The sequence below is a fragment of the Anas acuta genome, chromosome 4 (genome assembly GCF_963932015.1).
Source record: "Anas acuta chromosome 4, bAnaAcu1.1, whole genome shotgun sequence".
NCBI classification, from domain to species: Eukaryota; Metazoa; Chordata; class Aves; order Anseriformes; family Anatidae; genus Anas; species Anas acuta.
Window position 1 is genome coordinate 33,051,362 of NC_088982.1, and position 26,984 is coordinate 33,078,345.

At 39.7% G+C, this 26,984-nt stretch overlaps 1 protein-coding gene and 1 long non-coding RNA gene across 5 annotated transcripts; both read right to left on the reverse strand.

Moving 5' to 3' along the window:
- Positions 1 to 606: 606 nt before the first annotated feature.
- Positions 607 to 19,025, reverse strand: QRFPR (pyroglutamylated RFamide peptide receptor). 4 transcript variants are annotated; one of them, XR_011096054.1, is made up of 7 exons: positions 18,583 to 19,025; positions 8,406 to 8,564; positions 7,987 to 8,048; positions 6,925 to 7,160; positions 5,250 to 5,347; positions 4,997 to 5,119; positions 2,980 to 3,119 (listed from the first exon to the last, which is right to left on the reverse strand). XR_011096054.1 is itself a non-coding variant. In XM_068680641.1 (6 exons), exons 1-6 carry the CDS (start codon positions 18,920 to 18,922, stop codon positions 2,716 to 2,718), a joined length of 1,299 nt encoding a protein of 432 aa, XP_068536742.1. In that variant the 5' UTR covers positions 18,923 to 19,022; the 3' UTR covers positions 607 to 2,715. The 4 variants fall into 4 exon arrangements, 3 of the variants coding, with proteins under 3 accessions (XP_068536742.1, XP_068536744.1, XP_068536743.1); XM_068680641.1 differs by lacking the exon at positions 4,997 to 5,119 and having other exon boundaries at positions 607 to 3,119; positions 18,583 to 19,022; XM_068680643.1 differs by lacking the exon at positions 4,997 to 5,119 and having other exon boundaries at positions 5,250 to 5,294.
- Positions 19,026 to 19,624: 599 nt separating this feature from the next.
- LOC137855233 (uncharacterized) lies at positions 19,625 to 25,607 on the reverse strand. The gene is made up of 3 exons (XR_011095618.1): positions 24,901 to 25,607; positions 24,727 to 24,823; positions 19,625 to 20,503 (listed from the first exon to the last, which is right to left on the reverse strand). It is a non-coding gene; the product is annotated as an uncharacterized lncRNA (long non-coding RNA).
- Between the last annotated feature and the right edge of the window lie 1,377 nt (positions 25,608 to 26,984).

The following is a 26,984-nucleotide window of genomic DNA, read 5'->3' on the forward strand; positions in this document are numbered from 1 at the left end:
AGAAGAGTGTTGGTTTTTTTTGTCGTCCCCCCCCCCACAGCAGCATTAGCTTTCCCTTGGATAGAGTACCCAGTCACAGCTGAACACTCAAACACATGATATGAGCCATTGCAACAGACAGGGACAGGCTACTAGCCTGGACAGAAAATTGACTCAATTCAACAGAATGATGTGTTAGTTAAATCAAAGCTAAAGCTCCAGCAAATTAAGAAAACATGGGCAAAATCTTGGTTCTGCTCAATTCAATAAAGCATCTTCTATTCATTGCAGCTAGGATTTCTCACAAGATTATCTGGCTCGAGACAACTATTGTGTCAAAAGGCACTAATGATATAGTTTATTAAGATGTACAAGAACTGTCTGTATTAGTTTGGCTTACATTAATCTAACTGTAACCACATATCTGCGCTGAAATACCATTTTTCTCTCCTACAACAAGATTGGATTTTTTTCCCCGTCCTACCTTTTTCAGTAAAAAGCCCTTTAAATCACATCTCTCAGGATGACAGTAGCAGCTGGAACTTGTAATAGAACTGGAAATTAATCCCTAAACATGTAAATATAAGCTTATATAAATCTCCAAACAAACAAAAAAAAGACTCGAAGTTCATTGTAGATGCTCCCAGTGCAAACAGCACTAGCAACGCCAAAATGGAATTTTAATTAAAAAAATACAATACTATAACAGTCATTTGTTGAGATAACATTTTACGATACAATAGAAGAAACAGTTAAAACAGAAACACAAAATACTTGGAAGTTTTACAATGCAGCTATCAACTTTGTTGTTAAAATGTCATTGAAATTAGCAATACAAATAAAGTGAAAAGCTTAAGATAAAGTGCTTTTCAGTAATAGGTTCCGTTAAACCACGCAGTTCTCAACATCAGCCAGATCAACTCTGCACCAAGGAAAATGGTGTTAAACCTTTGAACTCCTATTTGCAGGGTAGAAAACTTCACTACGAGACCCATTTCTATAAATTTGAACTAAAAAATGCAAAGAAAATCACAGAGGTAATCACAGGCAAAAATTGCTGCTGTTGCTTCCCAGCGTTATTCAAAGGTAATGCACAGGGGAATGTTTGCATGACTGACTGAGGCAAAATCTGATTTCACTCATGCTGTTTCACCCAGACCTAGCTCTCTGAAATCAGTATTTTATTTAATATATATACTAATATAAACAAGAGTGCTCATAATTCCTGGCTGTCAGGGCAAGTTCAGAATCTTTCTCTGTAATTGCATCAAGAGTATATCATACACAGTAAAATAAATAACAAAGAGTATGTCACAAGCCAGCATCAGAATGCCTTACCCAACTGTAAATATTACACAGAAGGACCGGTGTACTTCCAAATTATCCATGAATATCAATGAATCATTTTCATTGACAATTATGTGTAAACAAAATACAAAATCTACTAGGGAAAGCAAGGGATGACAGAAAAACATCAACATTTCACAGGCAATCAAAGGATTCAAACCAAACTTAACTGGAGTTGTAAATTACGTATTTCAAAGCCTTGCTTGTGGGATCAGATCACAGTATACCATTCTAGATCCCATTTTTTTGTTTTTTTGTTTTTTTTTTTCCCCAGTCCCACAATCATAAGGAACTTTTGATTTTACACAGTTTCAGTTGGACACACTGATAGCAATGTTTATTTATTTTTTAGAATTTTATTGATTTCGACTTTGTAATACTGGCTTTCCACAGTATTTAATCCACTTCAAGGATAAAGGAGAGAAAAAAAAAAAAGTTTGTACAAATCTCCACAGAAACATCTGGTCAAAAGACTACAATATTCAACTGGAAATCTTCTGTAGAGTCCAACAGGCTCTGAGCCTGGCCCTCATATACCTCCAGAAAACAGCAACACAATTTCAACCCCATAAACTGCATATGAAAGCATGACTAAGATAATTCCAGTGTTTACCGACCACACTTCCAGGATATGCAGGCCCTTGATTTGTATAGCACTTTTTCAACTTCTACCTTTTCCAGGAGGAATAATGCAGTTTACAGGGAAGGACACTGGCCTTTAAATTTGTACCCAAAAATTAACTTGTAAAAAATAGCACATTAGTTATACATGCATTGTTAGTTTCTATTAACTTCCTGTTAACAAAATCCAGACATGCACGAAATCTAAATCATGATTTCTTCAGAACCAATTCTGGCTGGCTTTCACATACTTTGCAAAACACAATTGCATCTCAGTCTGCATTTTTCCTGAACTCAGATATGAAGTTTCTCTGTCCTCAGAGCTGCATAGAGCATCTCTTATAAACAGTGTTAGACCCATGTAAGATTCCTAAGCTGTCCAAAGGAACTGTACACGCTCTCCATAGTTCTTGTCTTCTGGCATTCAGAAGAGTACAGTCCAGCAGAGTGCCAGGAACCAGACAGAATAAACAGACCATGTATACCAACAGTTGTTTGGTATACCTAAATCAGAGGGCAAGCAAGCCCCAAATTAGCTGAGGAAGAAAAGTGTTTTTCTGGAAATCACAGTGAGATTGTTTTCCAAAATTTCACTCCTTTTCTTTATAAAATATATTATATTTTCTTGACCATTATTCCAACATAATAATCAAAATTATTTTCCCCCTCCCTCACTTCAACACTTAAAGTAGAAAACTACTTTAAATGGCTCATTCAGGTATGATATAAAGAGAACATTTTTTTCCCCTTCTGAAAACCTGTGTTATGCTACTGTCCACTTCCCAACACAGAATGCCCAGTAACCTCAGAGCTGAATAAGGAAAGGTGCTTTTTCAAATTCCTTTTTGAAGCCGGTTGATCACAGAACTTTACTTCAATGTTGCCATCGCTGAATGCCTCCCTCCTTGCCTCATCCGAGTCAGTGGGATCTCTTTGAGAAACGCTTGCCTTTTGCTGCCTCATAGAAATCCCTGAATTTCCAAGTTGCCTGGTTGGTGACACATTTTCTTTGACAATGCAGAAGCAGATGGCAGACAGGAAATTTTTCTTGAAGTTTTCATTCATGAAAGCATACACAATAGGGTTGCAAATAGAATTGAAGAATCCTACAATTTGAACGATTGCAAAGATCATTTTGACTGTTACATCATCATACTCATTTTCAAAGTTACCTGGAAAGGAAAAGGAAGTATGCTATAAGCACAGATGACATAAATATCCACTGTTTAGTCTATATATATCCAGTATGGCATTAGAAGTTTCTGTTTAATGTCTACAAAAAACCTTGCTAGAGGCCTTTAATATTATCAACAGGATTTCATCAGCAAGGAAAGAACACAATCTACAACACAGCCCTGCTTTGTATATACATCAGGAAGAACAGAGTAGTCCAAAATAAGCAATTTATTAGCCAAAAAACTTGCTTAGCGGCAAAGCAACAGAAAACTTCTATTTCCTAAATATAGGCCTCGTTTATTTTTCTTCTGGCTCTGCATTTCACATCCTTCTCCAACATATAAGTATTGTAACACCACAACACCAATCCCTGTCTTGCCACCAACTATTCATGTCTTCTTCATCTTTGCTGGCACAGATCATCTCATAGTATAAAAAACAAAACAAAACAAAAAAACAAACTATCTTCTTGGTCATATTTCACTCTTAATTACTGAGATCACATTGAATTCCTTGAATTCAAATAGTTGGCTACCAAACTTGGAATAAGTACACAGCAGAATAAAGGCCATGCAGCAGCTGAAATAATCCACCAAATTGACAGTGAAAAAAGCAAAGTATTATACTGAGCCCCATTCATGTATCATTACAGGCAACCCTATCACAGGACAAGTCAAACAATTCTAATAGCCACAGCTTTGTATTTTTTATTCTTCCCACATATAAACATGATTTGGTTCTGCTAAGTGGCTACAGAACTGCTAACTTACCTACAATCTCATCTCCAAGAGAAGGCAACTAAATGGCTGCTGCATTCATTTTCAGAGTACAACAGCCACTGCTGCAGTAGGCATTGCCAGCTGCAGTCCCACATCCTGTCACAGTACCCAGGTAGGAGATAGGAAGTGAACTGTGCAAGACTTGAGCAAATTTAGGCAAATAGTGAAGAGGGCAGATAACAGGAGTGTATTTCAAAACTACTGTCCAACCAAGAGCACTGAGGAAGTTCAGATGGATTATAAATAATAATAAAGGGATATTATCATAAAATCAGAATGGCTTGGGTTGGAAGGGACCTTAAAGATCATGTAGTTCCAACCCCCCTACCATGGGCAGGGACGCTACCCACTAGATCAGGTTGCCCAGGGCCTCATCCAATCTGGCCTTGAACACCTCCAGAGATGGGGCATCCACAACCTCTCTGGGCAACCTGTTCCAGTGCCTCACCATTATCACCGTGATGTCCAGTATTTATATTTCCAACATGCCTACCTCATTAAAACCAGGCCAAGTGAAAGGATAAATATTTCACAGCAGTTGAACTCAAAGTAGTATGATAATTTATGTAGATGCAAATAGAAGTCTTCATGTATCAAATTTAAATTTAATTTCAAAAGTTACATGTTCAAGGGTTTTTCTACTTGCAAAGAACTTTTACCTTCCAGCCTGGTACTTTTGACCTTTCAGCAAATTAGGGAGGATGACAGACAGAAAGAAAATGAATCTACAGAGACAGGCTCGCCATCCTAATATTCAAGTCTTGCTATTTCTGGAGTCTCGTTATGAACAGTAAACCTCCTTTTCAGAACTGGATTATGTGCTGTACTAGTTCAGAAAACAATGGCAACCTTCTCTTTTAGAATATAAATTCTAAAAGAGCTGGAAGAGAGTTTGGGTTCCCTCCCAACCTTCCTGCAACAAAGTCAGGTTTACAGTAAGAGATAAGGATCATGTCTGGTTTTTTTTGTTTGTTTGTTTTTTAAAAACATACACAGCAGGAAAGAGGGGATGTGGCTGACACACAAGTATATCTCAGATAAAAGGTATTTCCCAAACACTACATCTGATAAGAGTTTTTTTGAAATGTACTTACATTTTGTGTGAGCACGGCAGAACATTCTATCCCTCAGACTTCAGAATAATTCATCTGCTGTTGATTACGCACCTCCATTACAAGACAGTGATTCAGGATTTATAAGCACACCATTAACCTGTGCTAACAGACAGTATTTTATAGCCGAATGCTGCAGCAGCGCTAGCTTTTCATAATCTGTAGTTCCATTATCAGAAAAGAGAAAAAGCACACTAGGAAAGACTTCATTATATGACACATTGCAGATACTCACTGTATTCTATCATCATGTGGATCACATGGAAAGGGGCCCAACAGACTGCAAAGAGAAACACCACTGTCACCATCATAACAATTGCTCGCTTCTTCTTCCTGAAATTGCATCAAGACATTCCATACTGAATCACTACGAATTGATCTGTGGTTTACATATGTTTCACTGAGTGAAACACGCAAACATGTCTGATGATTGCAGATGCAAACAAAACCCTGGAAGATGCTCAGAAGCACGTCATTCCCTTTGAACAAGAACTGTGGTAGCATATAAAACTAGTAAATAAATAACGCCTGTTATTTCCTTGTCAGGAAAGCAAGGCATTTCCATAGCAGCAGCAAGCAATGACATGAGCCTGTCTTGCAATGCATTTTCATTCTATTCAAGCAGATGTAATTCCAACAGTAACAGATGGGTTAAAAGCCATGAAATTCCATTAATAGCTCCAAAAACAAGAGTTCAGTCCTAGAACTGGGAGCACTGCCATACGTGCAGCACCTGATTATACGAAGAATTTGAGAGTAGGTGAAGCTATGCCTACAACATTCAGCCTTTGTTGGTAAGTAAAATGCTGGAACTGAGAGCAAGAAATACTCTCCCTTGCCTGTACCAGAATGCCTCACAAGCTCAAGGTACCCATGAATTTATCATTTTTCTCCAAATGATATATTATTCATATAACCGCATTTCTAGATCCTGAGACAGAAATCTCACTTGAGCTAAAGAAGTAACACTTGCAGTTACAGAATCCTCCCACTATGTGGGACATTCACTAAGACAGGGAGTAGCCCAAAGCTCACATCATCTTAACTCATATAAGACTGCATCCTCTTTTAGTTCCGACTGATAAATGTATCTGCTTTCTTGGGTACCCTATTAGGCAAATGTCTAAGGAATCATCACTTACAAGCAGCTTGAAGCTATTTCTTACAGTACATGTTTAAGGTGATATGCTCCTCAACGAATTGACCTGTTAGAGGTTTCTAGCACATCATTCAATGGATCAATTTGCCAAATTAAAGGCAAAAATGAGAGGTAATATGAAGGGCAGCCCATATGTAGTGCTCATTAGCAAACACATTATAAATGTAAAAAGAACTACAAAAATCAGTAATTATCAGTGAACAAAATTCATAAGTTTTCAGATAGAGAGCTACTATCCAGGTAGTCTCACACAAACAAATGAGAGAACATTCAAAAACTCTTTCGAAGTTATAACAAGATTAACTGTGTGAAAGTAGGTTTAAAGTGAGTTCTGATTCCCCCTCACACACACACCAGTTTAACTTATAAGATCATAAAGCAGTATTCACAGTCTTAGAGTTCTATAAAGAACTTTCCATAGAATGTAAGGAAATAACCTACCAACATTTTTCCAAGTTACTTTCTAACTCATGACCTACATCTTTTAAAAAGAAGGATTTCATGATGAAGGATATCGGATTTATTGAGACCTTGACATTTAAGGTATGGCAATTCTACATTTTGATGAAAACTGTTTAAGTTGCATTAATATGGGCATTTTGTTTAAATAACTAGCTAGCTTTAAAAATCCAGGCTATGCCTGCTGAATTCCCCACAGATAAAATGGGCTTCTTTGCACTGGTTCTCAAAACCTGTCCATAAAAATAGCTTTCTAAAAGTCAAAATGCCAATTGTATTTTATTTTACAAACCTTGATATTTTAGACATTTCATTCCCATGAATGGTTTGAAGAACAGAAGCATCTCCCACTCGTTTCTTAATCCATAGTTCATAACCAATTTTAGTGTACAAAAAAAGCATCAATATCAGTGGAAGAAGAAAGAGTATAACAAGAATAAAGGTGGTATATATCTTCTGATAAATTGGACTGGCCCATTCCTCCAGGCAGCAAACATAGACTTTTTCATACAAGAAGTCATATTTAACCTGTAACAAGCATAAAGGAGTCACTAAAGTAATTATCCCAAGGGTAAAAAAAAAATAAAAATAAAAATAAATTGAAAAAAAAATAAGGCATTATTGAAATATTCTTGGTTCTTAATAGGAGAACTGAAATTCAACAGAAAGACCTTTTAAAGTGAGAAAATTCTTCCAACCACTTCTCCACACTAAGTGTTGCATTGACCCAAGTTGACAAAAGAAATGTCAGGAGATGTTACATTCCTCAAAACTTTTTTACACCAGGATTTTCAAAGGAAGTCTCAGCTACATCTTCTGTGAATATGTGTACAGACACTTCACATATTCAACTTTTTAGAATAAATTTGTAGCATTCAGACTCAAAAGCAACAGATTCTGGCAAGTCTTTTTTTGTTTTGTTTTTCCAGAAGTGTACAGTAACTCCTTAAACTATGATGGGCAGTTGATTACACTTTAAACTAGATACAGTTCTTCAAAATCTTGCAGGAGACATCATCATCCTGAAACATCAATCTAAATCCTACATTACTGAGTCAGCACACTTCAAGAAAGAGAAAAAAAAAAAGGAAGCTACAGTGCAAATCCCAGATACAATCAGTGCTCTTTGACCTAATGATTGTAGACATGACTAGTCCCTGCTGGCAGTCCATTTTGTAGTACATGCAAGTCCTAATTATTCATCTTTCTCATGCTGGCACATAAAACAAAAACTCCGTTTCTGTTATTCCCCTCTTACATTTCTCAAGAGCTTATTCAATCTCATTGCTAAAGGTGCAAAAAGATCCAGGAAGGACTGAGTTGAAAATATAAATTCCCATTTCACCAAACATACCTCAAGCCGTTGAACATGCCACATAGGTGACCCAACAATAACTGCCAGCAACCAGACTATGCCTGTAAACAAATATTTTTTTTAATACTCTGTACAACAAGGAGCATAAGTTTTGGTATGAACAGTTTAACAGCTTCATCTTTAAAAACCATGCAAAATACACTATTTAATAGTGATTTTCAGTGAGGCCATCAGTCAACATTCATATCTATAACAGCAAGATCTTCTGTTATTAGTTTCTCATCTCTCAAAATACCTTCATTTATCAGTATGTACGTACAAATTTGTGTAAGCACAATTACCTATATTATTTGTGTTACAATGGAAGGATCATTTGCAATTGTGACATTCCTTTAGCAGTGCTTGCACATTTTGAACCTCTCTTCTTAAAAAAAAAAAAAAAAAAAGAAAAGGCTTACCAAGCATCGTGAAAGCTCTTTTATTGGTGTACTGCCACTTCATTTTTAGTGGATGCACAATTCCCTGATGTCTTTCCACAGCAATGCAGGTCATTGTAAGAATCTCAGTTACAATAGCAGTGGATTGAACAAACGGTACCATCTTGCACGCGAAGGCACCTGCAATAGTCAGAAAGTAAAACATGCAACTGTTGTGGCTCATGAAAAAATACTAATAAGTCTACTGTTATACAAAGTGATATCATGCAAAAGAACAAAATAGCATTTCCACATATACATGTATGTATTAACAGTTAAACTGCTAAGTCTCCTATTTAAACAATTCATCAAATGCAGCTTCCAGTAGTTGTTCTTCCATTGTGCATACTACACCTGTAAGAACAAGAGTTCTAAGGACATATTAATGCCTACTGTTATTCCCACTCTACTCTGCACTGGTACAGCCTCACCTTAAGCACTATGTGTGGTTCTGGGTACCACAATATAAGAAGGACATAAAACTATTAAAGAGTGCCCAAAGGAAGGCTACAAGAAGGTGAAGGGCCTGGAGAGGAAGGTGTGTGAGGAGCAGCTGAGGCCCCTTGGTTTGTTCAGCCCCGAGCAGAGCAGGCTGAGGGGAGGCCTCATGGCGGCCTGCAGGTCACTCGAGGGGAGCGGAGGGGCAGGCGCTGAGCTCTGCTCTCTGGGGACAGCGACAGGACCCGAGGGAACGGCATGGAGCTGGGACAGGGGAGGGTCAGGCTGGGGGTTAGGGAAAGGTGCTGCACCCAGAGGGTGGTCGGGCACTGGGACAGGCTCCCCAGGGCAGTGGTCATGGCACTGAGGAGCGTTAGGACAATGCCCTCAGACACTGGGTCTGATTTTAGGGTGGTCCTGTGTGGAGCCAGGAGTTGGACTTATATGATCCTTGTGGTTCCCTTCCAACTTAGGTTATGCTATGATTCTACATTCACTTGCTCTGTATCGGTCCAAGACTTATTCCTATTTTGCTTTTGACCAAGTCTTCCACCGTTTACTGTCAAATGTAAAGTTACAGGGATACTATCTTTTACCTTGGCAGATTACCCTTTAGCTTTTACAAGGTCTTAGCGTCACTTGTTTAGAAGTTGACTTTTTCCTGCTGTTGGAAATACATTTCTGCTGCTCATTTGAATACCACTCTATTTGTACACTTAACACAACCTTTTGCTGAATGTTATATTAGAGAAGTCCTCTGCTATGCATAACTTAAGAGAAAAATTCAACCTCTTCATCATTTTTCTATTCTCCGAATCACCTTTCTTCCCCCCAATTAACTCACTATGTTGATGACAATGTTGAAATCCAGTGAGATGCTGTATTTATGCAGCATCATGCATTTATTCTCCATTACTCACGCTCAAGTCCAGCCATCTCAGAATCTGTGTTTAAATAAGCCTTCAACAAAAATCTTATGTTAACACCTTTCCCAGCCTGTTCCTTGTTCACTCATTTTCTGTCCATTTCTGACCCTGAGATCATTTTGAGTATCTGCATTCCTACAGTTCTCTTACGTGCCTACAGTTCAGTGCTCCTGGAGCAGCTGTCAATATTTCCTTTACATCATCATTATTTACACCTTACCCAGATACACTCCATAAACTCACAGTAGAACTGGATCAGATAACCATTCGTCTAAGTTAATCTTTAAGATGCTACAGGCACCTTCTGCAAGAAAAGCACAGGGAACATTAAGAACACAAAATGGAAGCTATCAAAACTCAGTTCTGCTCTCCATAAAGGGAACATGGACCAGGTAAACTTCTGTCTAGAAGGAACTGGTTTGATCAATCCTAACTAGGAAGGGGAAAAAAATCACTTTCTGTAGCTCAAAAAAGGGAAAGGGAAGACAGGGGATAAATGGATGGAAGTCAAGGACCTTTGAAATACATAATCAACACCAGCACAACAGTCAACACGCTCACAGGTCTGTCTTAAAATAGAATTAAAAATATATAACACACAGCCCAATTTCAAACTATTCAACTGAAATTTTAGGATGGCCAGCAGGAACTGTATAGAAGGCTGTACATCTGCTTCTCACCACAGTTTTTGACCTAGAACGTATTTTGTCATGGAGCTGGCAAGAACAAAGTAAGCACAAAGTCAGCCTCCCACAAAACATGGTCATCATGTTCATTATCTTACTAACTTGGCATCTTACCTGTTTCTCATCAAACCCAGTGTGATGTGGGATGCTTTACACATATAAGCTCCTGACAAAAAAATAAAAATATTTAAATTTTGCTTTTCTATTCATGTAGTTTTTTAAGTGTACGATCTTCTCTTTCAATAAATGAGTCCAAGTTTGAGTGATGGAGCTGTAGCAGAAAGCCTTTCATCACATGCTGTTTTTCATAGCCTGAAAGAAGTCAAATAGTTAAGTCCATTTGAACTATATTCCATTGTAGGGGTTTGACTGTAATACAAGATTCCTTCACTGAAGTCCCAGACTTTCATTGCCTTTACTGATATGTTCCCATATTCTGACCAATAACAGTCAAAGAGCACAGACTACCATTATGCCATTCGTTTAATCTCCAAGAAAAAAGGCTGCAAAAATTCCTCACTTCTCATCTCTGAAGGCAAATTCCCCAAAAGTGACCAACTAATCTATAAGTGACTGGTAAACAGGTAGTAAAAGGAAGAGTCTGCATAGTATCTGTAGATTAAGCCTTCTGAGCTAAACGAAGAGAGGAATTACCACCTCCAGAAGCGTGAAACAAAAGGATGCTTTTCATTGCAGGTGAAGTTGGCTGAAATAGACACTTGCTCAGTCACACCTACACATCTCAGTTCCTTAATGGGTTGAACTTTTGTGGCCAAGGAAAAACAACAGCTATATACGTTTTGTAAGCAAAAAAACAACAATAAAATTTCAAAAGGACATTAATGAAAAGCTATTCAAAAAGCCTCTATGTATCAATAGTGAGAACAGTATTTCAACCTCCCTGAAGCTCCTCATGCAACGTAGGCCAGCATCTCTGAATACCAACTTGCATTAATGTTACCACATCACTTTAGGGGAATTGTTTGCCTTGAATTGTCACTCACTACACAAGTTCCTACCTTCTGAAATTCTGAGGCATTCCAGTGTTTCATGTGTAAAACTTCACCAAACTTCATCTGACCTCAGACTTGAGATCCAGCTCCATCATCCTTAATTATATCTGAATTGGTTCCAATCCTTTTTCAGCCCTCTGCTGAACGCAGCCATTTATAAATACCCTGTACTTGGAGTCTGAAACTCAACACAGTGTTGTGGATACTAAACACAACCTTGCCTATGTTAACAGGTGAGGTAGTTTTTATGGGATCTAAGCCTTCCCCAAACACAGGTGATGCATCTCTTCTTCCTTCCCCTTTAGTAAGGGAAGGCTGTAATCACTGAACAAGAGAATGGCGGAAAAGGGGCCCTAGAAGCCTTGCTTCCAACCTTAAGAAGAAAGCCCTGCCACTAGGGCTCCAGATATCCTGGAAGGGCAACAGCTTCAGGGCCACTCTCTGAAATGGACATAAATTACTAAAGCCACCTTCAGTGCCAAGTGAAGGAATTTAAGAGAAGCTCCATCATTTGCTATTTCCAAGCTGAGCGGGTTGCTCTGTTATTTCTAAACCTTTAAGTTCGAACTCCCGCAGTCTTTAAATCATTGAAAACAAAGCACAAAAGTTATTGTCTGTCTTGTCTTCCAAAGACAAGAAGTGCGATTAAGAGCAGAAAAATAGCTCCATGAATGTATTATGGTAATGGGCTAAAATTAGATTTCTTCTATCGGTCTTCAAAGTGATAGATCGCCTGGTAAATACAATACATAGGATTAAAGAGGGAAAAACTTCAAAACAGAAAATCATCTTCTATCAACTGCTTCTGTGCAGCTCATCTTTGATATAAAGAAATTTGTAGCTTATTTGCAGGAAAAAAAAAAAAAAAGAAAGAAAAAAAGGCATTTTTCCTCTTCTTCTCCATTCCTTGCCCCCCTCCCACCCCATCTACTCCTTAGGTTCTTCTTCACTTGCAGGGGGAGCTGTGTGTATGCTCAACCCTTCAGAACAGAGCTTTGCTTCACTTATTTTGCAAACCATGAAGTGGTTTGCAAGAATCTTGTATGTAGTGAAAAGAACCTGACAAATATCCTTCAAGGACTTTCTAAAGGCCATTAAATTTATTTATTTTTTAAGAGAAACTTGCTGAGAAAGTATCTCCTTTTATGCCTGCTCATTTTCCACTTACGTGTCATACTCTCCCCATACAGAAACATGATTTTTTTTGAATATTTTAAAATATTCATATTTAAGATGTGATAAAGTATTAAAACACTTAACTTTCTACAAAGTAAGTCTTTCAGCAAAGACCTCCAATAGATCACTACTTAAGAAGGCACTGAAGCATTTAATACCAACCATTTCCAATGAAAAAAAGAAAACTTGCAGGGGATTACTGGGAATGAAAATAACTAATTGCTTCTCCTTTGCAAGCAGCTAAGACACTCCCAAAAGTATTCCTCATGCACTGCCAAAAACTGTATGGTTTATTCAATCAATTATTAGAGTTTTCCCCAATGACAACATATTCAGAAGGCTGCAAATATGAACAGTATGCCCTTAAGCAATTCTTCGCATCTTCATTATCAGATGTTGTCTCTGTATCTCTAAGTTTGCCATTTTATCACCACTGTTTGGAACATCTGTTTATTTTTCTTTTATTAGGGTAACAAAGGCAAAATTCTAAAACCATTCTGGTAAAAGTTAAATAGCAGCTTCCTCTGTTAAAGTGTTATTGACCAAGCCCTTGGACTGAAAAATCTCTCTCTCAACTTCCAAAACAGTTCTCTCCAGCTTCCTTGATGCAAGCAAGGTTTGAATTCTTTTATTTTTTTTTTTAACTTCGGGGCAGAAAACAAGTCAGTTGCAATAATACAGCTTGTATCCTTGACGGTCCTTCATACTAGATTGGGCATGGCACTGTATTATACTGATTCTTGGGTATACAGGTATCTTGTACCTTTAGTAGTTTGCTATCTGTGACGCACAAGCCTCTCACCTGTGCCCCGTAAAGAATAATGAACATTATGCACTGCTCTGCCCCAAACAACTTACGAGCGTAGCACACAATAATAGAAGATCTGTGGTTATTTATACCTCACTGTTTAAGGTCAAGTACAGCAGACAAGGCATAAGGGTTCGGTTTGAGCCCACACAATTAGAGCATGTACCTTGAACAGCCCACATTTGTTTACCAATACGTGGTACAGTCCACACTATCCCCTCTGTGCTGTGATTTTAAAGTGTGCACGCAACGTGGGCTAGCTGGCCAAGGAATTCTGTCTCCACTGTCCACACTCCTTCCCCAAAAAAGCTCACGTTCAGCTTTGCCCATGGTTTGACAAAGCTACCAAAACAGGCATCACAGCCTTCAGGCAAACTCAGATCAGCAAAACAAAGCAATCAATGAGTGAAAACAAATACCAATGTGCAAGGATGCAGGAGAGCTCTGCAGCAACGCACTGCTGTTAGAACACCAGACCACCAAAGGGCACTATGCCATTTGCAGCTGTAGCACAAACAGCAAGCAGTACAGCTGAGGGGGTGGCAGGGAGCAAAACAGGACACAGTGAACAGTCTCCAGACAAGGCAGAGGTTGTCAGGTGCTTCTGCCAAGAATATAACAACCACCCCAGATAAAACACTAACCAATCCATCCACATTCTTCAACTTGCTTGCTTTCTCTGCCTGATTAATGCAACAAAAAACATTTTACATCAATCATTGTGTTGAATATTGATCCACGACTTGCAGAAATTCCCTGTGCTAAACATGGAAGTTTTCTTCTATCAGCATTCTTTTGCTGCTTTTGTCAGATGTCATCCTGCCAATATATTATACTTTTAAAAAATCCTGAATCCATTATTTCCTTTACTGAGGTATTCACTGGATAACCTGTTCTCAAACTATCTTCTTCCAGAATTGTATTCCTACCTCTACTTATAAGCACATATGTGAAAGTAAACAATAGTAGTGACAGAATGAATGCAAAGGCAGGATTTCAATGAAACAGAGAACTAAAATCATCTTGCTCTCACAGACGCAGACAACCCAAAGACATAACCTCTTACACTGCAGGAGACTGATGAAGAGTGTTCTTGCGTCTCTGACTTGATTTACACCAAGTCTAGACACAACTTAAATTGAAAAGTTTTTTTTTTTTTTAAAAAAAAAAGCTTTAAAAAAGATATCCAGTTATTGGAAGCTCATCTCCGGTTTTACTGCCTAGTGTTAACCCTAACAGCATGTCAGCAGAGTTTGAGAGCATATGGAAACTGTCCGGCATCAAGGAACATTCCAGAAGCGAGCCAGGGAGAACAAGGTCCTGAAGCAACACTGAAAATAAGAAATGAGAGCTTAGAGATCCCTATGAACATCAGACAAAAGGTCGAATGATTTTATTGATGATGATTTTGTCAGAAGGGAATGTTTATGCATTCTCATGCAGAAACTTTGTAAGGTAGCGTACTGCTTGACAGATGTTCGGTGCAGAAAGCACCCTCAGTGCAGAACCAGCTACGACACACCACTCGGTTTTCAGCCAAATTTTTAGAGATGAGGAAACTGTTGTGCCAAGGAGCAACTGAGGTGCCTAAGAAGACCTTTACTGCTTCTTTAGATGTACTCAGGAAGCAAGGCAGCTATACATAATGGGCAGGTAAGACAGCAACAGGCAGAAGACAAACCTCTCCTGCATAGTGCCTAGAGTCCAGAAAAGATACACGAGGTCATCTTGAATGCTGCAGTGTTTTATAGTGTTTCAGGTGGCCCAATACTCCCCAGGCGATAGGAAAAAACAGCCTTCAACACCAGTTTTAAGAAGACACATCCTGTCTGATAAGATGCAAAATTCACGAGCAAGATGCAGCACACGTATTAGGTCTACAGTAATGTCATGTTTTGACTTTATCTTTTGCTGGGGCTATTATATTTATACAACATGAGAAGTAATTTTCCAGTTGCTGCAGGCAGTTCTGCAAAGATATCACTGTTACTCAGCTAACCAATCCGTTTCAGAAAATAAAGAAACTTTTAGATATTTGGCCCAGACAAAAGCCCAAATTGACACTTAACAGGGCAGCTATCAGTATGACCACAGGACCTCTACTGCTATCTCCCACCTGTGATCGTAACTGAGCAAAATCCTCAAATCACTCCAGTTTGCACCAAGATCACCTTTGCTGCATGCACCAATTCAATTCTTATTCGAGTTCCACTCTCATCCTCTTCCTACAAATTATACCAACGATCACTTATGCCAAAGCCACAATTTTAATTTTCTTCCACAGGATCTTCTGCATTGCTGAGAGATTAGTTTGCAGAATTTCTATGTAAAGGTCATCTAGACATTACATCCTTTTTATTTGCAAAGTATAAATAAGAAATTGAATCTTATACCATCACTTTAAGAGTCTCATGCTGTTATACAGATTTGTAACGGATTGCAGAATTGAAAATGATACGGATTCACCCATTTTCAGTCAAGATGGAGCTGGTCCCAGTTACTGCATATGTGGAGCTAGCAGCTATGTTAGCACTGCACAATCACCAGGCAAAACAAGCTGCACGTTCAGTTTGTTGAAACTCCAGGTGCTAAACTGTAAGTGAAGTTAAGTGTGTTAATGAACATACTGTGGAAGAAGTCGTGTCAGTGCCTTTCACATCTCTGCTGGAAATTAATTACCTTCTGGTAAGTGTAACAGTAGAAATCTTCTGTTTCTAAAGAATTTCGACAAACACAATCTATTACAGGGGAGTGATTCCACCATTCAGTTTGACTCACTTCACATTGCCAGCTATCAACGTTTTCCCTGGAGTCCTATTGTAAACTAAGCACAGCTGGAGGCCTTTTGGGTGAAAGTGTTTCACCTCTCACTTTAGAAGGAACAAAACGGTAATTATTCCTTCCCCGATAGCATCCCATTATGGAGATAACGTTGAATGGCTTAAAAGTTAACAGCTACTTTAAAGCTGTGGCTGTTCTTACCTCTGCATATTCTCTATCTCATCCTAGAGCAAATGTAGTTCTGCCCTCACTTCTGCTCTGTTGTGCCCTTTTGAAGGGGAAAGGAAGATAAAGAAACACAAACAGCTGCACACAGGCATGGAAATAAAAGGACCAATTCCAACGCAAAGGTAAGTACATAACATACTTGTGTCTCAGCACACCTCAACTAGTACAGATGCTTGTTTTAGTGATACGAGTGCAGCTAGAACAAGAAGTGAAGTGGCTCTAAATGCTCAGCAACCCAGAGTTATTTCACGCATCAAATGACTCACTACACACCACTTTGTCCAGCAGGAATATACTGCATAGTCAAAGCAGCTTTTTCTTAACAGAGCTAGAGCTTGCACTACTCAGAGCAGCTTGCATTAAGGTGGATGAGATAAAGCCTCCTCAGACTAGGAAATGGAAGGCAAAAGGAAAATTACACCTTTAAAGCAAGCAAGGAAAAGAGTCCTCCCAGTCTGGCAGGCTCTGATTTGCAGTATAACTGTAATCACCATTCATGCTTCACAGTGTGAGCCTCAAGAATCAGGCACCCCTGGGACACCTTCAATTTACATCTCATTTCCCTGAGTTTTGCTTCACTCCCTGCCCACCCACTGAAGGGCAAGATTCATCAATTATCCTACTTATTATGCCCTGCCAATACCACGTTAGTTAAATCCAGTTATATTACCGGGACCATAAAGGTTGAAATCAAAGTCAATGGGACTATGAATCCATTTGCACTTAAAAAGCTCCAGCACTGCAAAGAAGGTAGGCAAGAAGGACAGTAAAATCCACACAATGGCACACTTCAAAATATCCCAGTGCTGAATATCCGAAGATATTTGTTGCAACCATGCCATTTCTACACTCACTACTTGTAGATTTCGTCAAGCATCAGGTAACATAAGATGAAGGGAAATATACATGCTTCACTCACACTGTTCCACATGCCTCTGCAATATCTGTTACAATTCACCTCAGGTGGAGGTTTCATCGGACCCCGCTTTTAGATGGCTCTTGGTCAGATGCATGGTCTGAGGCTGACAGACTGTCATCCCCAATACAAGGGAGGGGAATCACAACTCTAATCTTGGGGGAAAGACAACTCCAATCTTTAGGGAAAGCTACCCAATTTGGTCCTCTCACTCATACGTGGGACCTCCTGATGCCTGCAACAACTTTCTGCTGTGTTCATCTGCAAGGAGAACTTGAACAGTCAAAACGAAGGCACAGCAGTATAGCTATAAAACTACTTAAGTTGGATTTACTATCATTTGCACCTGTGGTTTCATATTCATCACTTCTCCCTGACAGTTCCTGGCTTTGAGACAAAAGTAAAGCCGACTTCTCCTTGTGTTAGGTGTCTGGGTGCATTTCTAATCCCCTCTGACCAATTCCCACCCCGCACTTGAGTCCATCAGATGCGCTGGAATTCATCCTCAGTGCTCGGGAGGTAACCTCCGCTATCTCCCAACAGGAGCACCACAGGAAGCCTGGAGACTGCAATTTAACAACATCACTTCACAAACAATCTTTTTTTCCTGCAAACATTTCAATTTGCAGCCACGCGAGACCTTGTCTGCTCCTTGCTGCAAAGCCATCCCTTTTATTTTTCCACTTACGATGGCCCTAAGGCCAAGAAAAGGACGAGAAACACCCTTTTGCTAACATTACTTCAGCTTTGTCTTTATGTTACTTTAATTTTTTTCGATCTGGGATGCATTTTATTTTTTAGAAAAGGTGTTTTCTGGTTATCATAAAGGTCCTTTATAATGGTGGGAATACAACATAATTCCTAGGATAAGAGGATGCGTTGAAACTAATACATCACTTTATCGCTTCGAGATAAACCCTGTGCATTTCCTCGCTCCCCGTTTCTCCACAGACACAGCCTTCTCCCCACCAGAGGCTGCAGAGCTCGGACTCCAAGTTTAGAGCAAAAAAGCCACCTCGGGAGCGCCTCACGCAGCCCCCCACGACCTGTGCACAGCCCCTTACCCACACACCGGCACCCCCGGGGGCGAGCAGCTCCGGGCAGCCCCGGGCTACCCCAGGGAAGGCATTTTTGTCGAGGAGAGCCCGAGGGGAGCCCGTCCCGTCCCGTCCCGCGGCGGCACGCACCGCCCAGCCAGTTGGAGGAGATGTTCTGCAGCATGGTGAAGGGCACGCAGAAGAAGGCGATGAGGAGGTCGCTGAGCGCCAGGGAGCAGATGAAGATGTTGGTGACCGTCCTCATGGCGCGGCTGCGGGTGACCACGTAGAGCACCAGGCAGTTGCCGAACAGCGCCAGGGCGAAGATGAGCGCGCAGACGAGGACGAAGGCGGCCTTGGCGCGCCGGGGCAGCTCGGGGATGTAGACGAGCGGCCGCAGCCCGTACAGAGCGATGAACTGCTCCCGCGTCACGTTGTTGTCCCGCAGGAGCTGCGCGAACTGCTCCGGGGTGATGTTCAGGGACCGCATGGCGACACCTTCACCTCCCACCCGCCCTCCTCCTAGCCCCTCAGCGCGCCCGGCCGGCCGCGCGAAACCCTCCCCGTCCGCAGCGGCGGAGCCCCCGCCCCGCCGCGGCCACCGCTCCGCCCGGCGGCAAACTTTGAGGCGGCGGCGGCCTCAGGCCGGGGCGGGGGGAGCGGCGGCGGCCAATCAGCGCGCAGCGCGGGACCGCCCCGCTAACGGCCCCGCCGCTCTGTGAGGGGCGGCCGTTGGGCGGCGCCGCGGCCGCGAAGGGGCAGCCCCCGGCCCGGTGCTCCTCGTCCCCATTACCTGTTGTGGAGAGCGAGTGCTCCAGGCTTTCGTCCCAAAATTCAGGCAGCCCCTTTCACCTGGCCCTATAGCCCTGCCATATTGGCCAGAAAAGCTCACTTTTCAGTCCCCAAATGGCACTGCCAGGCTTGCATTCCACAGAGCAGGCAGGCTTCTTTGGGGGCTAATTGCACTGATTTGACCAGGCATAGCCTAAAACATCTCCTTCCACTCAGCTTTTTCACTACTCCTCTTCATTCCAGCCTTAAACGAGATAAACCACAGTAAACCACCCTGTAGTTTCCTCACACACCCTTTCCCATTCCTCCTTTTCCCTGCTCTTCCCCCCATTACATTAGTAACAAAAACAGCATTTAGAAGCTCTTCTATTAACACCCAAACTAGCTGCGTTTCAGCTGATTTCATTCCCATCAGAAATAAAGGAGGCTCGAACTTCGAGAAGATCAGTCATTGTGTTTGTGGAGTGAAGTGTTGTATTATTGATTGCAAATGCATCCAAGCATATCTGGAACTTTACAAACAAAGGAGAATAAGCTTTCACCTAAATACTGCAAATAATCAGGTTTTATGGCTTACAGGGACATTTGTTGCACATCTATCCTTTTTTTATTACTATGATTGCTCATTACAAATAGTAAAACAGTTGCATTAAAAATGAAATACATCTGAATGGTCTGCATAATACAAAGAAATCTTGAAGCTGTAGGCTATAGAAGAGTGCTATTACATCTGCTGCAGACTTAGCTGGCTTTTTAATGAAAAAAAGCACGATGCAGGTAATTTTACAGATATAATTTGTCTTGAGTATTTACTCACATGGAGAAGATGATTGTAGGATTTACTGAAAGTTTTGTTCTCTGCGAGCGTTGTTGATCCTCCTGGCTGAAGCAATAACAGCACGGACATCAAAAAAATAATATGGCAAATCACTAGTAACTGTATTGCCCAGCTCCCTGACCTGAATTAAATTTCATTTGGAGGAAATAGGGCTGAGTTACAAAAGGGATCCTCATCTAAAAACTGCTGAAATTACTGAAGTGACTTCTCAGCTTTCTGGGACTATGATGGGTTGGTAAGCAGGGAGAAGGACAGCTCAGGGCAGGCGGTGTTCTGCCTCATCCTGCACCCCATGGCTCAGCACCCCTGGCCACTGCTGGCTCCTGCTGCTTCCCTTCCTGCAGGTCATGATGGCAAGCAGTGCGGGGCTGCTCGGACTCTCCTCACTGCCGTGCGGCTCTTCCGTGAGATGAGCTGTCATGTAATGTCTTTTCTCTAGAACTGAAAGGAGAGGGTGTGCATGTGTAAGAAGGCAGTACTACCTCGGTTCTTAAAAGAGAAGGAATAAACGAGACTTTTGAAAAAAACTAGTTTCTTTTTCCTCAGCTGGCTTTCCACTTTCTAGAATTCAGCAACTAAACTGCTACCCTCACTTACCAAATACTTACATGCATATATATATTTACTTTCTCCTGCATGACTTTTTTTTTTTTTTTTTCAGTTTTTAATAAAGATTCTCCTTATCTTTTATCTTCTACTTCCAAACCTACTTCTGTTTCCATCAAATTCTATGGAGTTTTGCTATTTACTGCAGTGGGACATCGATATTGCCATTACATGATCTTTTTACTACTTAACAAGTTTACATCTTAAGTACCGCAAGAGGTTGTACAATGCTGTGAAATAAAGGCTCTTAGTAGCATGTATACGCCTTTACAGATCATAATTTACTAGAGACTTCTCTGTTCCCCTGATTATTATTCATGAAACTGATGTGTTTACAAATATAAATCAAGTTTTGAAAATACGCACAAAAAATATTCTAACAAATAATTAGCTGTAGAGAAACAGTGTATTTTTCATTATGCTTAACCAAAATATTTAAACCTTTTACTGATTAAATGGCTAGAAATATTTTAATTCTGTGTCTAGTATTCTGGTGAAACAACCTTGCTACTTGAACTAAGATCAGGTTTTGGGTTTGCCAGTAATTTGAATTCAACTTGAAGTAAATTATATATTTTTTCCACAAACCTATAGATTGATAAGCATGAAAAGCAGTGAAATGTGAGTTGTACCAGACTGTACTCAGTCATAAACACTCATTTCTTCATGCCACCATATGCTAATTTTTTTTGATTAGATGATTCATCAGAATGACACTTTCTTCTCAAAAAGGACAGTGACTTTTCTGCAGGATGAGAAATATCACCAGTCAGCTCATGCACAGGTGATAACCTTTTCTCTTCTGAAGCTAGAAGAAGTTATAATTTCACTTCAGCTTTTCCCCTTTTAATAGCAAGCATTAAGTTCAGTGTATGGCTGCTGTGAAAGGAAAACAAGAAATCAATTTGCACAGGTGAAGTTTGTAAAAACTGTGATCAGCAGTCATTTTGCACATTGAGAAATCAAATGCTTACTGTGTAACCCTGAAACAGAAAATTTAAAAGCACTTTTGTTTTCTTCCAAATCTTCATGCACCTTTCTTATTAAGGGTGAATGAAATTGATGATGATGATATCACCAGAGAAAAATCCCTCCTCTTCTTTCACTCCCCTGAAATTTCCAAAGACTTTGGAAGAGATACTTCCTTTCAGATCTATATTACCAGCTTTTTAACAATCGCTTCGACCAATGGCTAGTCAACATTATTAGCCTTGGTTCCTTTGGTAAATATGTTGGGAATGTATTCACCTCTAATCCATGTTGGCACCACTGTTTTTTGGATCATTCTTCAAAGGAATGGAACAGGTTATTGTTATTATTAGGTAATTTCAGAGTACAACAAAAATAAAGCACCTATTAAAATAATACTTAATAATTATTAAGAAAATCATCAGAATCTATAGTAGAGTTGCACATAGTTACAAAGTATGTTGGACGACTTGAACAGAAAAGGAATTACATTAGCCTAGGTTGTGGGCCAACTCCAAAATGTTTTGTTGCATGCTGTGTGATCCTGCTGATAAACACTGCTGGCTGATAAATCTTTATTCTTGTGAAGTCTTTTGTCTCCGAGGTTGGGTCCATGCACACTCCTAGATTTAGTGATCCTTGCTTGGTTTTATAACCCAGACCCATCTCTCACTGATACTCACGTACAGGCTGTACATGGATGCATGACAGAGACAAACTTTACAGCACCATATAGCTTGCTCATCGTATTTCATACAAAGATGAAACAAGAACATATATGTATAGGAGAGCAGTGTCTTCATTTAATCTAGGGAAGCCTGACCTCAATAATCTTGTTTTTGAGGAGGAGTCACAGATAGCCCAACACCTGGAAAAAATAGCAGCCATCCCCAACACAGTTTCTTGCTCACCCAAACCAAGACTTCCTTGCTAAAACTGTTCTGACGTTACTTGCTTTATAGTTTCTATCCTCTGCACTGCCTCCCAGCCCCTCAAATAGTTCAGGTGGCACAGAAATTGTTTCATTGAGCAAGAGCCTTTTAAAATCACCTTGAGAAGTTGATGGAAGTCTCTCCCCTCAAAAAAAGCACATTTCTAATAGGTCCCAATGTGCACGATACTTACCTTCGTTTACTTTTCACTACACTCTCTGACAAACTTCCCCTGGGCTCCTTCCCAGCTTTTCTCCCTACCACAAATGAAGACTTTTCCAACAGTCTTTCAGATATTTTATCTTGTCCTGCCATTTGTCATCCAGAAATATTAAAGGAGGAACTTGGGGAATCAAAAATAAGCTGCAGAAAGAGGAATGCTCAAAGAAAAAAAAAAAAAATTGAATGGTTTTATTCTACTCTCCTTTTCCTCCTCTGTTCTCCCTTGTTGAACAAATGAAGCCAAAACAAACAAACAAAATCAACAGGTCCACAGCTTTAAAAAAAAAAAAGTTATAATATTTACAGTTTTCTTAGATTATACACACTCTTCAAGTAAAAAAAAAAAATGTAGCCATTATGTACATACCTGCAAGCATTGTTCATATATATATATATGCAAAAATGCCAACTCCTTGATTAGTGTTTTAAGTAGTCATATCACTTTCCATTTTCATTTATATCATATGTATAGGAAAGGAGGAAAAGGAATATTTCCCCCATTTCTTCCACATGCTTGTGCTGAGCAGCAGTTCATCCATCCTCACATCCCTAAACTGTTCTCTTTCTGATGGTAATCCCAATCAGTATTCTCTTTTATTCACATACACAGAAAATCAACTTCTTTTCACAGCCAGTTATCAACTGCCACACTTTCCTCCAATGTTACATTAAACTTCTTTGTCTTCTGATCCAATATCAAGACTAGACCATTCATTAGGAACAGTGACAAATTCCTCAGCAAACCACTTTCACCAAGGCCAGTCACAAATCTAGTTCTGTTATCTTTTGACTGGTAGTAACGTACACCAGCAAATGATGGGGACAGCACCATGATCCTCCAGCACCACATCCTCACTCCTTATAGTGCTCGTGTCCTTTTCACTTCTTTCACTGGTTTCTAGACAACATGTACCCCAAAATCCGTTCAAACCTTCATGTAAACATCATTTACAATTACAGCCAAGGGATTTAGATAATAAAAATCTTTCAGATAGCTGCCTGGTCAACCCCAAATACATCAAAAATCACAAATTACCTCTTGATAGTTCTTTCATTTTAAATCATCATCTTTGTACTATTTTTCAAGACTTTGGTTGAATATCACACAAAGCTTTATTTAATTTTAAAAGACTATTACCTTGCGCCATTTTAGCAGTTAACTTCTATATTTTATTTCTTGAACAAAAACGTGTAAATTACCTTGACTGTTTCTAAATGGAGAAGTCAGCCTGGTGCAAGCTGAATAGAAGGTTATTTCATTTCTTAATAAGCCAGTTCTCATTTTCTCTTCCTCTCCTTCTATTGATACTGATATTCAGTGTTGTCATTTGCAAAACATTTTATTAAATGTCTGTACTACAGTATTTTTTCCTCTTCTCCTTCTCAAATAAAGAGCTATTTATCACAAACCATAATATTCAGTACTGAATGCCAAGCAAAAGCTGAGTAAACCCTTGGATCCAAATTTCTCCAGGGAAATACAGAGCATGGTGTTGCAGAGATTGACAAAGGAAGCTGTTCAATTTTGAAAGAAAGCTCTTTTAAGAACTGTCCTTAAATTTTGAAATTTAAGCGAGTCATGATTTTGTGCATTGAATATTATGAAAGTGTTTTGATATGAGGACCATATTATAATGCTCTCAGCTATTATAAACAGAAGCATTTAAAATGATCAATTTGATGTTGTCAAGTAGGGATTTAAACTATTTGACCTATCTGACAAAACTTCAGTCACCCAGTCTCAAGTACACCTCAGAAAAAGTTCTTTCCTAAAGAACGTAATGCTGCAGTTTTATTCAGTTATATAAACTATCCTAGATTATTTCTAAAAAATAAACTATTAGAACACGTACTTTAAAAAATAAAATGAGCGTATTGGACATCTGTAATCAAGATCATTTAAGCCTACCTTCTTTTTTCCAAGTTAAAACTTACCAATTCATCAATCATCTTTTGTAAAGCTTACTGAAAACTAGATCAATTTTCTCCTGCTTTGCACTTGGATCAGGTGTCACTTGATAATTACTAAAATCTATAAGAGAAAAAGGTGAAAAACACTCTGATAATAACCACGAAGGAGACTGAGTTGGTGACAACTGTAAACTGTACCTGCAGACAGAGCCCCAGCAGCCTCATCGCTGTGCCCAGCTGGTCAGGCACGTACACTGCTCTTCTTCTGGAGCAGCTGCCAATGCGATGCAAGGATGCCCAAACTGCCTGAGTTCTTTGTGAGGAATTACAAGTAGCATATGTGGCTCATGATCCACTGACTGGCTTAAGAAGCAAATCAAGTCCCAAATTAACAAGCCCTAAAACCCTGTTGATAGACAAATTAGCGTGGGCTAGTGACCTGTTGAGCATACGTAGTTAATTGCTGTGCTGAAAAGTTTCAGCGTTAATATAAGCATCAATATCAATCATAGTGTGGCAATCTTACAGCAGGTGACCTTGGTCTTAACATCAAAGCCAACGCTGTCAGCTGAGTGGAGCATCAAAATGCTGATACTTCATCATCCCCTTTCCTTGTTCTCTAGACAGCTCTTCTCATTATCACCAGCCCCGGCATCAGACAGCATTCAGCTTGCAAGAGCTCAGTTGTGTCTCAACTGGTGATGTTCTGGGGGGTGAAAGCTTTAAGTCAACTCACTGTGGAAACAAAAGTCAGCTTGTGATTTATCCAACATTAATTAAACCTCACAACTAATGAAAGGCTATTGAGCCCATAGGAATACTCTGTGGAAGATGCAGGCCGTTCCAAATTAGCTCCAACTGTAATGAAAAGAGGTGTCAGCTACCCTGCTTTGAGTTCAAATACTTGCGTTCAATCTGCACTTCCTTTGAGAAGGTAATTAAAAAAATCACACTTCTATGGAAGCCACAGACTAGATGTTCAAAAACCATCTGATAACTTAGCAAGCAATATTCTCAGTGAAGTCAGTGTACATCACCACTTCCCAAAATCTCAGGAAATGGCTAACCCTACCCTTTTTGACCTGGGTGTTCACTGTTTGCCATGATTTCAATAGCAGCTGGATCAGTCCCTCTAAAGTCCAGAAGGTTTTATTACAGCATAATGTGTTTTGTTAGACGTTGGGTCTGATGAGCAGCAGTTTCCTAACTTAAAAGTGATAACAATATTTCAGAGTGGAGAAAAAAATCAGTTTATGAAATCCCCTGTGTGCCACACAGCACTATTTTTAACAATTCAGGCATATTCAAATAGGGATAAATCACAGGCTCCTTAATCTGGTCAGGACAGGCAATGTGGAGTTCATGTGAATGATGATAGGGCTCTATTGGCTATAACCTGTGTATCTTTTAAGCATTCTGTAATGCCACTGTGATTGCTAACCCTGCTAAGATGCTACTACACGACAAGTTTGTTAGGTGAGATTAATTTCATATACCCCATATTACTGTAAATTAGGTCAGCTTGCTACAAATGAGTCATTTCTCTCTTTCAATTAGGATATTAAATCATTCTTATTTTTTAATATTTTGCATAACTCCAGATAGAAAGAATAGCACAATGTGCTAAGCAGTACGAGGCTCATTCTATCACACATCTGCTGCTTTTATTCATGTTCCCAACTGCTGTTCACCTCCTCCAAAAAATATTTCAGAAGTAGATATATTTGCAAAAGCACAGACATGTTCAAGAATATAATCTTTATAAATAAATTGTTTTAAGCTATTTAGCTGAAAGCTTATGGATTCCAGGACCAACAATATTCAGAAGTAATTGTTGTACTTTTAAGGGTCTGGGGTGTTTTTTGGACTTAACTAAAAGATGATGATCACTTCTGTGACAGGTTGGCTAATTTACTTTCAGTTAACGTATCTCCATGAATTTTGTGTCACAGCCATGTCAGCACATACTAATGGGAACCAGGATGTGTCTGAGTGCTTTCTGCAAGCATACGCATTCATCTGTAGAATACAGGTTAATCTCCAAACAAGGCTTTATTAACATCCTTAGGGTTACAAATAAGGGGGGCAGAAAAAGAAAGGATATCCAGACATGACAGTCTTATCACGTCCTTCAGGCAACAGTTATGGAAGAGGAACAGGTACAATTTCTCACACGGAGAAATGTCAGACTAATGAGGTGGTCACTAAGCTGGCAAAGGCAGTGGCGAAAATGATACTGAGGGGAAAGGATGGGCAGAGGGAGAGATGGAGTTGCACTCTCA